Source organism: Dermacentor albipictus, chromosome 9 (genome assembly GCF_038994185.2).
Source record: "Dermacentor albipictus isolate Rhodes 1998 colony chromosome 9, USDA_Dalb.pri_finalv2, whole genome shotgun sequence".
NCBI lineage: Eukaryota > Metazoa > Arthropoda > Arachnida > Ixodida > Ixodidae > Dermacentor > Dermacentor albipictus.
In genome coordinates, this window is record NC_091829.1 from 120,822,824 (window position 1) to 120,839,038 (window position 16,215).

The 16,215-nt window shown below is 45.2% G+C and overlaps 1 protein-coding gene across 1 annotated transcript in view; it reads left to right on the forward strand.

Annotated features, from left to right (window-relative positions):
* The window catches only part of LOC135912593 (uncharacterized), a 269,120-nt gene that overhangs the window by 59,941 nt on the left and 192,964 nt on the right, over nt 1–16,215 (forward strand). The window contains exons 7-8 of the mRNA XM_065445088.2: nt 3,242–3,396; nt 11,311–11,674. Coding sequence (XP_065301160.2) covers nt 3,242–3,396; nt 11,311–11,674 — 519 coding nt within the window. The remainder of the gene's footprint in view (nt 1–3,241; nt 3,397–11,310; nt 11,675–16,215) is intronic.

Sequence of the window (16,215 nt, forward strand, 5' to 3'; positions counted from 1 at the left end):
TGCGCAGGCAAAAAACACGCAAAACCATTTAATCTAATGCTACGCTATGAAGTGGCTTAAAAATTCAAATTCACTATCATGCAAGTTTATTGATGGCATGCTTACACAACGCAACCCTTTTTTTCTGATATAGAAGGCCTCAATAATCTCTCTCGTAGTCTGATTTTTGTGCGTGGAAAGTATTGTGGTGTCTTTATATATTGGAATGTACCCATGCTCAGAGCAATGCCGCGCGACATGCGAGTAGGCATTACCCGTTAGTGAGCGCCTATGTTCAGATAATCTAATATTGAGGCAGCGACCTGTTTGACCGATGTATACGTGACCGCAGGAAAATGGAAGTTTGTAAACAACTCCCATTCTACAGTGCACAAACGGGGAAGTATGCTTAACAGTACAGCCTTTCCCAGCATGAGTGGAGGCAGCCTGGGCCAATTTCCTATCGATCTTACCACAAGTTTTCATCAACTTGTTAGGGGCGGAAAAAACAACCTTTATATCAAATCTGCCTGCTACATTCCTGAGATTATGTGATAGTTTATGTACATATGGAATTACAACCAGTTTTTTCTTCTTGTCGGCAGGCTCTGGATTATTCATTCTTGTGGGTGCTCCTAGTTTTACACGTTTGACAAGCTTCTGTACTGTCATGCGGATAGCATCCTCTCGAAAACCTGCCGCTCTCAAACGTTCCAGTTGTGTTAAGAAACTCTTAGACGTCTTGTGAAAACACGATTTAGAGAGTGCGGAAAATAGGACCGAAAACGCAATGCCGTTTTTTACCACCTTGGAATGTGCCGAGTGAAAATTTAAAAGTGGTTTTTCTGACCTTGGGCAATACATCCAGCACACATGCGTATCAGCATCCACTCATGCTGGGAAAGGGCAATATCAGCACACATGCGAAAGGGCATCAGCACACATCAGCACACATATCAGCACACATGCACAAACAGGGAAGCATACTTCCCCGTTTGTGCACTGTAGAATGGGAGTTGTTTACGAACTTCCATTTTCCTGCGGTCACGTATACATCGGTCAAACAGGTCGCTGCCTCAATATTAGATTGTCTGAACATAGGCGCGCACTAACGGGTAATGCCTACTCGCATGTCGCGCGGCATTGCTCTGAGCATGGGTGCATTCCAATATATAAAGACACCACAATACTTTCCACGCACAAAGATCAGACTACGAGGGAGATTATTGAGGCCTTCTATATCAGAAAAAAAGGGTCGCGATGTGTAAGCATGCCATCGATAAACTTGCATGATAGTGAATTTGAATTTTTAAGCCGCTTCATAACGTAGCATTAGATTAAATGGTTTTGCGTGTTTTTTGCCTGCGCACTGATAATGACGCCATAGACGGGAGAGCACGTGGCTATGGGTTGTGTACATAAGTGTATGTATGCCTTCGAATAAAGTTAGTTGTGAGTTCAGCGCTGTCCTGTGTGTTCCTGCCTTCTGTCATCGTCTTTTTGCGCTGCCCCTTCAAGATGTTTAAGGGAATCTGAGGGGCTTGGTTTTTGTTGCATGACCATGTGAAGAGAGCAGATGATAAAGCCAGGGAAAGCATACGGAAATTATTTCTTATGTTTACTTGAAATCTGGACATGGTAAGGAAAAGGGTATGTTGGTTAACGTAAAGGTAATAGTAAAGGGAAATGAAAATGGATGGAAAGATAACTTGGCACAGGGTGGGGACCAAACCCACATTATGTAAGCGCTGCTGTACAAATTGAGCTGCTGTGGCAGCCATCCTGTTCTTAACGTTCTTTGGTATTTGTGTATATGTGCAAGATTGGCCCTGGGAGTGTTAGCCAGAACTGCTCATGGCCATCACGTCAGAGGGGAACATCTTTTTAGCTTCAGGCTTCATGTAGTATCTGAGATTAGGAGGAGGAAGCTGGCCAATGAGCTATCTCGTACGCAGCCATGGCTGTGCAATAAGCGTAAATGGAGCCTCTCCATAGAGAGTTCGATGATGCCTCACACTTATTGGCTCCTATTGCTCAGTAGACCATAAATATTTATGGCCTTCTGAGCAATATGATACATCTAGCCCAGCAACATGTACTTCTGGATTATTGGCTCCTGCCATTTCATTTACATACACATTAGTGATAGCACTGGAGTTGGTGGTGGCCTGTGCTTACAGAGCAACACTGACTTTCTTGGCTAGTAGCCACGGTAACAGATGTTATCATCACTGCTTGGGAGTAATGCATCTGTTTGGACTACATCCTAATACTAGACCAGATGCAACAACCACGTTTAGTAGCCTGTTCTGCCAGGAAATTCTCTGTTTTTCTAATAAAGAGCCCTCTCTCTCTCTCTCTGCAAGGAAAGCAGTGTTTGAAAATAAGAATGCTTTGAAAACAAACGCTGAGAAAGAAAATTGCGTTATATTTCTGAAGTTGTCTCTTCCACATAACTAGTACATTTTGGGGGCGGAGGGGGGGGGGTACAGATTTAGTTTGGGTACAGATTTGCATAAATTCCAAACTGTACCTAGAAAATTTGATTTAGTAGTCCAGAGATGAAAATATATGTGCAATGCTGTGCAAGGCTGTCACGTGATAGTAGCGTGTAAATTATGTCTAAGGCAAATTCTAGTTCAGTCGAGGGAGTCCCTTTTGATTGATCAGTAGGGCATTCTTAATATAGCGTTGCACCGGGCCTTATATATATGTTTAAAGCAAACGGCTTTCTTTGGCTCTTCTTTTGTCTGTGGTCGGAGGTCAGCACAGACACTGATGCCAAGGTTTCATGCTCGCATTGCACGTTTGCTGCCGAACGCCACCTGTTGCAGCTCTTTGAGATACACGTGCTGTCCGCCTATGCTACTTCTAGAGATGTGCTGGTCAACGGCTCTGTTCTATAGGGAATTGGGCAATGAAACAACAAACGCTACCTGACAACAACAAGACATGACAACAACAAGTGTATGTTGTCATGTTTACTAGTCTTTTAATTAAGCGAATAGCTTTCATGAACCATTCTGCTTTTCGCTTAGACTGACAATTATTGTCCTGCACTATTTTCTTGTATTTAATTTTTGTGGAATTCAAGCATCACTCAAGCCTGAAATATGTAGTGGCTTGGATTGCGATTCAAGCTGGGGACCTTGATTGCAGAGGTCCAATGCCTTTCAACCTTTACTTCACGCCATTACACTTGCCTCGGAACATTTGAGCGCAGGCACAGTGTCCATTTTTCTGCTCTTCTCTTTGTGTGCAGCATTTCATTCAGTACCTGATAAATTCCACGGTTGACTGCACCTACCGTGCTTCCACGCATGGTGACCACTTGGAGTCTCTTAGCTGCCGTGAGAGGCATGCCATCAAACTGGAATCCACACACGACACCACAACAGCCGTCCAAACCAATGTCTTGTAAGTCTACTTGCGACACATTCTCCGTGTCATTGGTCATTACAAAATGGGGCAACACGGAGCCTGTGTTGTATTATTATTATTATTATTATTATTATTATTATTATTATTATTATTATTTAGTGTGGCATCCCATTTTATCAAGTGATCACATAAGTGGATTTGCTTATCAGGGACATGGTAAAGCTGTGCCATATTGTCAAATCCACTATCTTGTCTGTCTCTACTGACTTACGAGGTAGTTACACCATCTCCGATTGGCTCCAAATACCAGCATGGCAGAATTTTGCAGTATGCTGAAATTTGACACTGTCTACAACAGCACCCCAGGGTTGTCTTCCTGAACTACCTGGGCTGCAGTTTTTTCCATGAAGGGTTCAAAGCATTGCTCAGACTCTGCTAAAAATTCTTGTGAATCCGCAAAAGATTCCTAAAGAAAGCCTTCAGTGACAAAGGTCTGAAATAACAAACAGCATTGTAAGACTTGCGAGTACTACTAATTATTACGGCAGCAGTGCTGTCTACCATAACTGTTTATGTTGATAACTTCATGCCTTACAATATAATATTACTGTGGGACATTTGTGCAGTGATTTTTTCATAATTTATGTACATGTACTATCAAACACACTGCAAATCACCCTTGTCATTCAGCAAAAGCACTAACTCCCAAAGGCCCTGAGGGTAAATAAATAAATAAATAAATAAATAAACAATGATAACATATGCCGTAGCCCATTACATTTTTTTATGAATCGGCTTGAGAGGTGCTAAGAATTTTTTTTAATATGTATGGCAAAAATTTGCCTTGAGCACACTCTTGCTGCTAGACAGAAAGAGAGAGAAAGCAAGGGAGAGGAAAGGTAGGTTAGGTAGGTCAGCTGAGGTCACTGTTCTTCAAAAACTTCAGTAGCACAGGAATAGCTTTCTATGCCACTGACAGGTGTGGCCAGGTGTGAAAGTGTTCTGGAGTCCAGTAAGCTCACTGCAGCCTGTAAGGAGATGCAGTAGAATTATGAAAAAATTATGCAGATCCCACGCACTGTGGGAGCCAATGTAAGCGAAGCTTTCTATTCTGTTTGCTTTGATTGACAATAATTAGCGGTGATGTTGATGGTGAATGTTTAATTTCTTAAACATTTTGTCCAACACAAGAGTGCTGAGTCGATGGTAAACATTACCTTGCGTGCACTGCTGTTTGTCTGTGTAGCACACAAAACACAAAGGGCGAGGTGTTTGCTTGAGGCATTGTGCGCCATATTTCATAACCTCTGAGAAGGTTGAGCATTGTCATTGCCTCATGGTACATCGCATCGTGGCAGAAGCATTACACTTGAATTGCATGTGTGTTCAATGGGGCTGGTTGGTTCATCTTCAGTATAAAAAAAGGAACAGCGCAACACAGGACAACCGAGTAAAGAGCACAGGACAGAGCACAGTACAGGATGCTCTGTCCTGTGCTATTTACTCACTTGTCCTTTGTTGTGCTGTTCCTGTTTTTATATTGAATTGGATTATGGGGCTGTACATGCCAAAACCACAATGAATTAATGTGGCTCTGCTTCTGCGGCTCTGGGCATTATGCACATTCGACGCAGTGCAGTCCAAATGAGTTCCTCGCGTCTCTTTTCTTCTCTGCCACTCTCTTTCCATGTATAGGCACACTCTGAACCACCCCCCAACACGATTTATCGAGCCTAAGCCTCGAGTTGTTGAAAAATTCGACTTCGCCCTGCCATCTGCTAGGCACCTGGTTAGTTCAGACGGTAGAGCGGCATCCACGATAAGGCAGTGGTCCCTGGTTCGAGTCACGGACCAGGATGAATTTTTCTTCAGCTGGGAGCCTTTTCTTTCAAGGAACCCATATGGGTTTCCTTTATAGCAAATGCTACAAATGAGTGGATGTCTCATTATTCCTTGATTAGACAATTCTCTACACTTTCCGGGTTTCCGCAGAACTATTAGGTCATAAAAAATGTGTATGTGTTGATATCCTCTTCCATGCACCTGCTAAATTTTAATTGTGAGCAAGCTTTTATGCCCACAAGCATATATTGTCGCAGTACAATGCGGACAGTAGAGAGGGAGATGTTCTTCAAGAACCGCAGGACAACTTGTTGAAAAACAAACAGGCCAGAGACACGTCTTCTTCGTCCTCGCTGAATCTCACTGACCCACTTGATGAAGTCCGTTATTGTCCCTATCTTCATTGTCGTCTGCATAGAATACACGCGTCATTTGTCCCTCCCTAAGAGAGCATTGTCCCGATGCTAGACCAGAAGTGTCACTTGTGGAAGTAAGGGTCTCTTGCATAGTTATTTGCTCTCATACGACTTCATGCGGACAACTTGCACAAGTTCAGGATGGTGCGTGCGGTGCCGCGTACAATTGGGACTATCGGGGACGACCTCGTACGTGACATCACTGAGTCTGCGCAATACTCGATATGGTCCGAAGTATAGTCTTAACAGCTTCTCCGAGAGGCCTCATTTCCATATGGGTGTCCAAACCCACACTCTGTCGCCGACGTGATAGATTACCATTCGATGGTGAAGATCATAGTGCCCTGCTTCGTAGTCTTGTTGCTGGCAGATCCGCAAGCATGCGAGCTGCCGAGCCTCTTCTGCACGTTGCGTAAACAGATCGACGTCCGTATCAGTGTCGTCAAAGTCATGTGGAAGCATCGCATCCAACATCATTCGTACATCCCATCCGTGAACAAGGGTGAACGGAGTCATGCGCGTCGTCTCTTGTTTCGCCGTGTTGTGTGCAAAGGTGATATAAGGTAGGATGTCGTCCCAATTTTTATGTTCAACATCCATGTACATAAAGAGCATGTCTTCAATCGTTTTGTTTAGGCATTCTCTTAATCCGTTGGTTTGTGGATGGTAGGCAGTTGACTTCCGATGAGCCGTTCCACTTAGCAGCAAGACATGATCTAAAAGCGCAGCCGTGAACAGTTCCTCAGTCTGTTATGATGACGGTTTGTGCGTCGTGTCACACCATGTGCTCAATGAAAAAGCGCACCACCTCAGCTGCTGTGCTTCTCTGGATTGCCTTTGTTTCAGCGTAACGTGTAAGATAGTCAGTTGCAACGATAACAAAGTGATTCCCTGCAGTAAAAGTAGGAAGTAGGCCCAATATATCCATTCTGATTTGATCAAATGGTCTTTGAGGAACCTGGACGGGTTGTAGGAGGCCGGCTGGTTTCGACGGAGGCAACTTGCGCCTCTGGCAGTCGAGGCAAGTGCGAACATGATGTTTCACAGTGGTGGTAAGTCTCGGCCAGTAGTACCTCTGCTGCGCTCTGGCCAACGTTCTCGTGTGACCTAAGTGACCAGCAGTCATTTGTTGTGACATGCTTGAAGTACTTCCGTACGAAGAGCTGCAGAAATGACGAGCAGATAGGGGGACCTGGTCGAAGAAAAGTTCATTTTGTAGAGGACTTCGGCCTGCAAACAAAATGACAACAGTCCTCTTGCGAAAACTCTAGGCGGTTTCACGGATCTGCACTCTAAGTAGTTGATGAGTTCAAGCAACTCAGGGTCGTCCCCTTGTTGTTGCACGATAGTGGATGTGTCCAGAACACAAAGAAATGCCAAGTCTTCTTCGGGTGAAGCAGACGACTCTATCGGCGATCAAGACAGGCAGTCAGCATCTGTATGTCGTTTCCCCGACTTGTACTTGACAGTCATGTCAAACTCTTGCAGCCGTAGGCTCCAACGCGCCAGTCGTCCGGAAGGATTTTTAAGGTTAACCAACACAGTGAATGGTGGTCACTGATAACTGTGAAGTTGTGGCCATACAAATATGGGCGAAATTTCATAACTGCCCATACTATGGCGAGGCATTCTTTCTCAGTTGTGGAGTCATTAGCCTCTGTGCGTGAGAGTCTTCTACTTGCATAGGTGAGTATTCTTTCTGTGCCCTCCTGCCACTGCACAAGAACAGCTCCCAAGCTAACATTGCTGGCATCAGTGTGGAGCAATGTAGGAGCGGTCTCATCAAAGTGAGCAGGCACTGGAGGTGTCTGGAGACGTTCCCGCAAGTCGTCGAATGCACCTTGCTCTTCGTCGCCCCGTACAAAAGCAACGTCATCTCTCGTCAGGCGAGTTAACGGCGACGCAATGCGAGCAAAGTCTGCAATAAACCGCCGGTAATAGGCACAGAGGCCCAGGAAGCGCCTGACAGCCTTTTTATTGGAAGGTACGGGAAACTGTGCTACGGCGGCAATTTTCTCAGGATCTAGGCAAACACCTGCATGGCTGACGACGTGACCGAGAAACTGCAGTTCCACAAAGCCAAAGTGCCACTTCTCCAGCTTCAGGGTGAGGCTGGCAGACTGGATGGACGGCAGAACCGCTTCAAGCCGTTTGAGGTGTTCTTCAAATGTTGCAAAGAACACAATGACGTCATCCAGGTACACTAAGCAGGTTTTCCAGTTCAGACTTGAAAGCACAGTATCCATGAGGCGTTGGAACGTAGCAGGGGCAGAGCACAAGTCAAAAAGCAAAACTTTAAATTCGTATAGGCCGTCTGGTGTCATGAAAGCAGTTTTTTCACGGTCTCTCGGATCTACCTCGATTTGCCAATATCCGCTTTTTAAGTCCATTGAAGAGAAGCAGGTAATGCACGTGTCGAAGCCTGTCGAGTGAATCGTCTATACGGGGAAGCTGGTACACGTCCTTCTTTGTCACCGGATTTAGTTTTCGGTAGTCCACGCAGAAACGCAAGCTGCCGTCCTTTTCTTGAAACAAACTATAGGAGATACCCAGGGACTGATTGATGGTTGGATCACGTCGTCTTCCAGCATTTTTGTCGCTTGTTGTTGTATGGCTTCACATTCCCTGGGAGCCACACAATAAGGATTTTGATGAATTGGTCTTGCCGTATCCTCTATAATTATCCGATGCTTCGTTAGAGGCGTCCGTCCAACGCTGGACGTCGACGCAAAGCAGTCATTGAACTTCGACAATAGTGTGAGAAGCAAGGACGGGCGCAGTCCCTCGCTGTCTTTGTGGTTCGTTTGTTCGCGCAGTTAAACAATGTTCGCTAATGTCTACCAACTCGCCCAACAACAAGTTCTACTAAACTAAGTGTGAGAAGCCGCTCTCGTTCGTGCTGCAATAAAGCAGTGCTGACGTTAAGTGCAGAAGCTGGGTCTTGCGTAGGCGCTTTTTCGAGTAGTGAACAGCAGCCACGAACATCCGCAACACCGTCAAAATAAGCCACAACCGTGCCCTTTGGAAAGTACCATTGCTCTGTGCTAAAATTGGTTAGTAATAGGTTAGTGCACCCGTCGGTGACATTTACGATTCCTCTTGCGACCGCGATACCGTGAGTAAGCAACAATGCGGTTATTTGGTCGGCAACTCCTTCGCAATGAAACGGTGCATCATATGCTGCTGATACAAGGGTACATGATCAAAGCAAGGTTTGGGTACGGGCTAGTTGGTATTCCATGGTATCAGTCGTCACTTACAGCGCATACATAGACGAGGGACAAAAAGGACGACGAAGACAAGAGATGTCTTCACTTGTCTTCGTCGTCCTTTTTTTCCCTCGTCTATGTATGTGCTGTAAGTGACGATTGATACATGATCGAGGTGGGATGACGATGTCGTCTTCTGCTAGACGTAAGGAGTTGCGTTGTGGCGGTAAGCAATGGACTAAACCAGGGCTCTTATAAAATGTCACCATGCAGTCCGGAATGTTAATTACGGCACCGTATTCTTTCAGGAAATCCATTCCAATAATCAAATCTTTACATCACACAGGAAGAACGATGAAAGCAGCCACGAAAGAAGAATCCCGGATGCTAATTCTAGCAGTACATCTTCCAGCAGGCATCAGTAATTGGCCGCCTGCCATCCTTCCGTCCATGGCGCCTTTACTTTCTTCAGGCGGAGGATGAGTTCCTGACACATTATAGAGAAGTCGGCATCAGTGTTGACTAACCAAAACCAAAACATCAATGTTGGCGCTCACAATTTCTTCAGTGTCAGGGTTTAGCGGCTTTACGTCGTTCTGCGGCGAGAGTGTCGGGGGCTTTTTATTGTCTTGCGGTGGGCCTGCAACCTTACTCCCAGAGGTCGCCGCCTTCAGTTTCCCCAGCGTGTGCTGGGTGACCTTCGTCCTCAGAGGTCAGCAAAAGTACGTCCAGTAGGGGAAGGCATCTGATGTGGAGGGGTTGGAGAGTACGACTGACGGCCGAAATCGGATTGAGCATGCGGCACGGATTCGTCATTCGAGTGTGCTATTGGAGATCCCTGAAAAGCAGTTTTGTCGCGGCGTAGCATGGAGTCGTCATTTGCACGTCGACCATAGGACCACAGATGAAAAGGTCAAAATGATGTGTCGCGATGCCAGCAATGACGCAAAATGTGGCTGGTGCCTCCGCAGTGAAAACAGAGTGGGCGCCTATCAATGGTGCGCCATGCGTCGATTCTCCAAAATTGCGGCCGTCCCTTGGTGTCGTGTTGCGGCGTTGACCAAGGCGCTGTGAACGGCAGCTGGTGGTATGACTGTAGCTGCGTAACGGGTGCACGCCTCGAAGCCTCCTCTTGCGGCGGCGACCAAGGAGCGGCTGTTGGAGAAGGTGGTACGGCGGTGTCGTCGTAATGGGTGGTGGGCATCGGACAGCGGCTGCGTAAGTCATGGGGCGCTGGTGATCTTGAAGATTGGCTACCAGTAACGCCTGCCTGATTTCATCACGCACAACTCCGGTGATTGACGTTACGGGTCTATCCACTGTCAGTGTCAGAATCTTTGATTTTCCACTCTGACAAGTTCTCTGACAAGTTCTCTGATCAATTCCCGCAAGTGGTTCTGATACTCGCCAGTCACTGCGGTGGCATTGATTGTGGTACTGGTGGACAGTCGATCATACTGCCTGCATCTCTGATGAAGGGCCCGCCCAATAGCCGTAGCCTCTTTGATAAAGTCAGCGATGGTGACTGGTGGATTCTGCACTAGCCCCGCGAACAACTGCTCTTTTACACCTCGCATGAAGTAGCATAATTTTCATTCTTCAGTCATGTTCGGATTGGCTCTACGAAAGAGGCGGGCCATGTCCTCGGCGAACATTGTGACCGACTCATTAGGTTGTTGTACCTGTAGCTCCATCATCTGCTAGGCGCAGTTGTGTCGGTCGGCACTCGCAAAAGTATCCGTTATTTTCTGTAATTCCATGTCACTAGGCTAGCTTCGCGGTTCTCGTACCAAGTACGGCCACTGTCGTCAAGGGCAAAAAAGATGTGGGAGAGCTTTTGCTGCTCAGTCCACTGATTAATCAGTGCGACGCATTCATGCTTGTCAAGCCAGTCTTCAATGTCTTCGAAGACTGCACTGCGATAGCGATCGGGAACCAGAGGATGCAGAACGGTTACTTGCTATGGACTGGAAAACCGGCTGCTTTGGGGTGCTTGCAGTAGGCTGGTTTCAGCCACTGCGAGATGTGTGGAGGTTCTGGCGAGAGGTGGTTGCAAGCGGGAGAACTCCGGGGCAAGGCCTAGGAGTTGACGACTAAAGCAATGCACGGGTGTCGTAACTGGTGGTAACGCTTCCGGGCTAGAGGAACGACTCCCGGAACGACTCCGGAGCATCAGGCGCGGTCAGTACCCCGCACCTCCACCAGTGTCGCAGTACAATGCGGACAGTAGAGAGGGAGACGTTCAAGAACCGCAGGACAACTTGTTGAAAAGCAAACAGGCCAGAAACACGTCTTCTTGATCCGTGCCGAATCTCACTGACCCACTAGATGAAGTCCATTAATGTCCCTATCTTTCTTGTCGTCTGCATAGAATACACACGTCAATATCATGGGTATTTTATAATGAACTTTAATCTTTTGAGGTAAGAAATGAAGCCTAGACACATGATTTTTTCCTGTTTCTTTTTTTCTTTTTCCTTTAGCTACAATATGTTGCTGAAGTCTCGGGGAGCCACTGAGGCATCATCCAACGACCTCGGTGACCTCCTTGACTTGGTACCAGCAGGAATCGCTTTCAAGCACCTTCCCACGCCAGACCCAACACAAGCAAGACTTCATGAAAGTGAGAAGGCGAGACTGGAAAGTGCGGCACGCAACAAGCTGGCCGAGCTCGTCTCTACGGCCGAAACAGATGTCAGGCTGTATACAATTCCGCTCTTTCATGAGTTCATTGAACTGTTGAGGGAAATGGACAATCTGCTCGACTTTGTCGACTCTGTTGCCAACTGTGACCGCAGGCCAGATGACACTGGTGTTGGTGAAAACTTGTGCACAGAGAAGTGGAAGGTCAGTTGTTTCCTTATCGCGGTTTTATGCATATGCGTGTAAATGTGCATGCAAGTGTTGTTAGGTTATCCACTGTGCCAAATGTGACAAGATGGTTATGAATTATATTGTGTTTACTTTTTCATTGATTTAATTACTGTATTTACACATAAATAACGCTACCACGAATGTAACGCTTTGGGGGTAATTCCGGTTTTAAAACCTGGGATGTCGCAAAATCAGTGGATGTGTAACTGGAGTCCCACTGTAGACACTATTTAGGATGTGTTTGCGACATTTTCGTTTGACTTGTGCGCCCATTTTTCAAAACCCTAAAATAAGAAAGAAATGTGCCCAAATTATGCAAGTAAATAGAGCACTTCTTTCTGTCTAGTTAAAATGCTTGTTCATATGCCTGTCCCCTCTACTTTCTTCTTTTTTTTTTCTGGCAGTCTGGTTATAACAATTATCAGTTAAAACAATGGGATTTTCTTGGCATTTGGACATTGTTATAAGTGGGCCTGATTGTATTTGCATTTGCAGAAGGCGGTAATGAACAATTCAAGTTCACATTGCACAAAGTAGTTCTCTGCTGACATTATTGACGTGCTGTAGAATACGATTACCGTACTAAATTGCTTTGGACCAAGTTAACTTCTTCTTTAACGAGGTGTTCTGATTTAAAAGCACAGTTGCTTGACAATTTAAAGGAGTGCAGGGAGCTCTTCAGTATACTTTATTGTAGCCTAAGTAATATCATTAATATATTGTTATCCTTAGCATCATGAATAATGACTCCTGGCATTATAAGTTTGCCCTCATTGTTGTAGGAAGTGAGTGAACTGATGAACATAGAACAGCAGCTAGCAACTGCCAGCGTAGCTAACTTTCTGTTGAAAACTGGTGTCATGTTTTCTAGTGCTTTGTGCAGAAACTTGAGACAAGACAAATAAAAGACGACGCACACACAGTCTGCTTAGTTCTAGAAAAGATGTCGTACCAACTGGGACAGAACTTAACCCTTGGCGATTTCAGTTTAGCACTTGCTTTGTGTGTAACAGCTCTATTGATAGTGCTGGTTTTTACAGTTAAGGGCTTTTCAGGTTTTGCTTTATAATTTATCTGAATTTTGTACAATAAAAGGCACTACAATACAATTCGGTTTAGCTCCTCCATTTGTTATAATCGAGGTTTTGCTACATAACAGTGCAACAGTAACAAGATTTCACTGTATAGTACAAGATAGCTTAAATAGATTTTTTTTTGTAAGTGCATGCCGGTGTAGCAGCATGGCAGTGGACTCGATTTTAAATAATCTTTGGGAAAAGGTGTGGTTTGTGCAGCATATTTCACATTTGGCCTTGCCATCCTCTGTTGTAGAGGAGGACCTTAGATATGCATTCACTGACCACCTGCCATACTGGCTTGGTGGCTGTGGCATTGTGCTGCTAAACACGAGGTTGAAAGATCACATCCCAGCCCAGTGGCCACACTTTGGCAGAGGCAAAATGCAAAAACACCTGTGTACCATGCATTCGGTGCGTGTTACAAATCCCAGCTGGTCAAAATTAATTCTCTGCTATGGCGTGCCTCGTAATCAGATTGTGGTTTTGGCACAAAGATGCTGAGATAGTAATTGGCATTCACTGACCACAGACTGCTTGCAAATTCATGGTTGAAGAAAACTCCTACATAGTGCTATATTATTGCAACTCGTCAAATCAAGTTCCATAACATGTCCAGTGCAGTGGCTTGGGTGTTACGGTATTTTGCTACTGAGCCCAGATACCACAGGTGTGGTATGGTATGATTAACTTTATTTAATGCCCTGAAGATCAACCCTTAAGTTGACGCAGGCGGCTCCCACGTCGGGACAATAAGATTTAACCTTACCGCTGTATTGTGGGCCTTCTGGACGGCCTGTACTTGATCGAAAAGAACTCCACTGTGTAGGACTCACCACCACCAGTCTCTCTCCTTGTCACAGTCTGAAAGTCACAGGACACTGCCAAAGCATGTGATCCAGAGTAATGATGCCATTACACTTCTCGCAATTGATTGGTACCTCTCTTTCTGGATATAGCTTGTTAATAAAGTTTGGAGTTGGATAAGCTCTTGTCTGCAACAATCTCAGAGCCACCGCTTGAGCTCTGTTGAGCTTAGCACGTGGCACTGGGAATTCCCTTCTGTTCATGTAGTAATGCCTCGTGATTTCATTACATGTAAGTACTTGGTCCCTGTTTTCCTCCTGTATATTATTAAGGTCCTGGTCGCATAGTGCACGGATAGTAAGTCCTCGTGCAGCAGCATTAGCCATCTCATTTAAATTCTTCTGAGATGGATTGACAGACTCCATGTGCGCAGGAAACCAGCGGATTTCGATCCCTTGGCTGTCCAACTCGCCGATCAGCTGGGCAGCCCTTTTGGTTACAAAGCCATTGGTAAAGTGTCTAATAGCCATCTTAGAGTCACTGTAAATTCTCGTCCACTTATTATTCCTTAAAGCCAATGCTATCACTACTTGTTCCGTGACTGTCGTGTCTTCAGTCATGATTGTAATAGCATCCCGAGTGAGACCATCTGCATCTACTACTACTGCTGTAAAGGCTTTCTTTCCTCTGACCCATGCAGCATCTACAAAAGCCGCATGTTCTCTGTCGTGTTCTATCTCTTGCAGGAGAGCTTTGGCCCTTGCCTTTCGTCTTTCCAGGAGGTTGTGCACCGTGTGCATACTTCTGGGGCAAGGAGTTGTCTTGATTATCTCTCTTATGCTATGCTCTTATCCTCTTATGCTTTCTATGCCTTCACCTAAAATTTTGGATTCGGTTGGGCACCACCTTACCTCTTCTAGTATTGCTCTACCTGACCTTGTTCCAGAGAGCCTCTCTCTGTGGGCAATTTGCTGAGCTTCAGTTATCTCCGCTATTGTGTTGTGGAGCCCCAGTTTCATTAATTTATTATCCGCCATGTTAATCGGTAACCTCACTGTTGTTTTGACTAGCCTTTTAATTAATCTGTTCAACTTGTTTAGCTCTGTCGGTCTGTCCAACTGAGCATCTCATTACATATGAAAAGTGACACAAGGCGAAAGCGTGGACCCGTCTCATGGCACTCTCCTCTCCCAACCCTCTGTATCTGTTAGTGATTCTCCTTAGCAGTCTTATTACCTCCTCAGTCTTGCTTGTGATGTGTTGTATTGTTCTTCCATTTGCCCCATTTGCCTCCAGGAATAACCCTAAGACTCTAATGGATTCCACTTGCTTAATAGATTCGCCTGCCTTCGTGGTTAGTACTAACCTGGGTTCTTCCTTGGGAACATATCCCCTCGGTTTTCTGCCCCTTCTCCTGTTATTGAGCACAAGGAGTTAAGACTTATGAGCAGAGCATTTGAGTCCCATGTATTTTGGTGTATATAGACTCCACCTCATAAATGCTCTTCAGAAGTCTGCTTTCTGCATTTCCCATACTTCCTTCAGCGGTCCATATATTCACATCGTCTGCATAAATCGTAAAGTGAATGCCCTCTATCCCTTTTAATCCCTTTGCCACTTTTGACATGACCAGATTGAAAAGCATAGGTGATAAGACCGACCCTTGTGGCGTCCCTCTGTCACCGAGATTCATCTTCTTTGATTTAATATCCCCGAATGTAAGGTGAGCTGAACAATTGCCAAGAAAGGTCTTGACCACTTCATAGAGTTTTCTGCCCAATCCCAGTTCGGAAATCACTTCAAGTATTGCTCTATGCTTAATTCTGTCAAAAGCTTTTTCGACATCCAACCCCAAAAGAGCTCAAGTGTTTTTTGGTTCAGCTAATAGCAGTTGATGTTTGATTAACAACATGGCATCTTGTGTGGACAAGCCTGATCTGAAACCAATAAGATTATACGGTAGGATGTGATTGTCCTCCACATATTTCATTAACCTGTTCAATATTACATGATCCATTGTCTTCCCTAGACATGATGTTAACGAAATTGGCCTCAGATTATCCAAGTTGAGTTGCTTGCCCGGCTTTGGTATTAAGATAGTACTGGCCGTCCTCCATTCTTCTGGATATACCCCATCTTTCCATAGTTCATTAATGTATGTGGTCAGATATTTTATTCATTCGTCGTCCAAATTCTTAAGCAATCTGTTAGAGGTGCCGTCCGGACCAGCTGCTGACATACTATTCAGATCATACAGTGCCGTGCGTACCTCACTTTCGGTGAATTCCTGATCCATGTGTTTGCATTCTACCCCTAAGTAATTGGGATAACTCACATCCTGATCCTCTTTCCTGAGAAGTATTTAGTTGCCAATTGCTCCATTATGCTCTCTGCGCTTGCAGTCTGTCTTTTCTGGTGTACCAGTTTCGCCACTGCAGTACATCTATTCGATTTAGTGCCTTTTTCTTTGAGCAGATGCCTGAGCAGACTCCAATTGCCTCCATGTTTTATCCTTCCATCTACACATTTACACACCTCATCCCATTTTTGTTTCTGCAAATATCATGTGTGTTCCTTTATATTCCTATTGAGCTGAGCAATTCATTTCCTAAGTCTTTTGTTTAAGTGTTG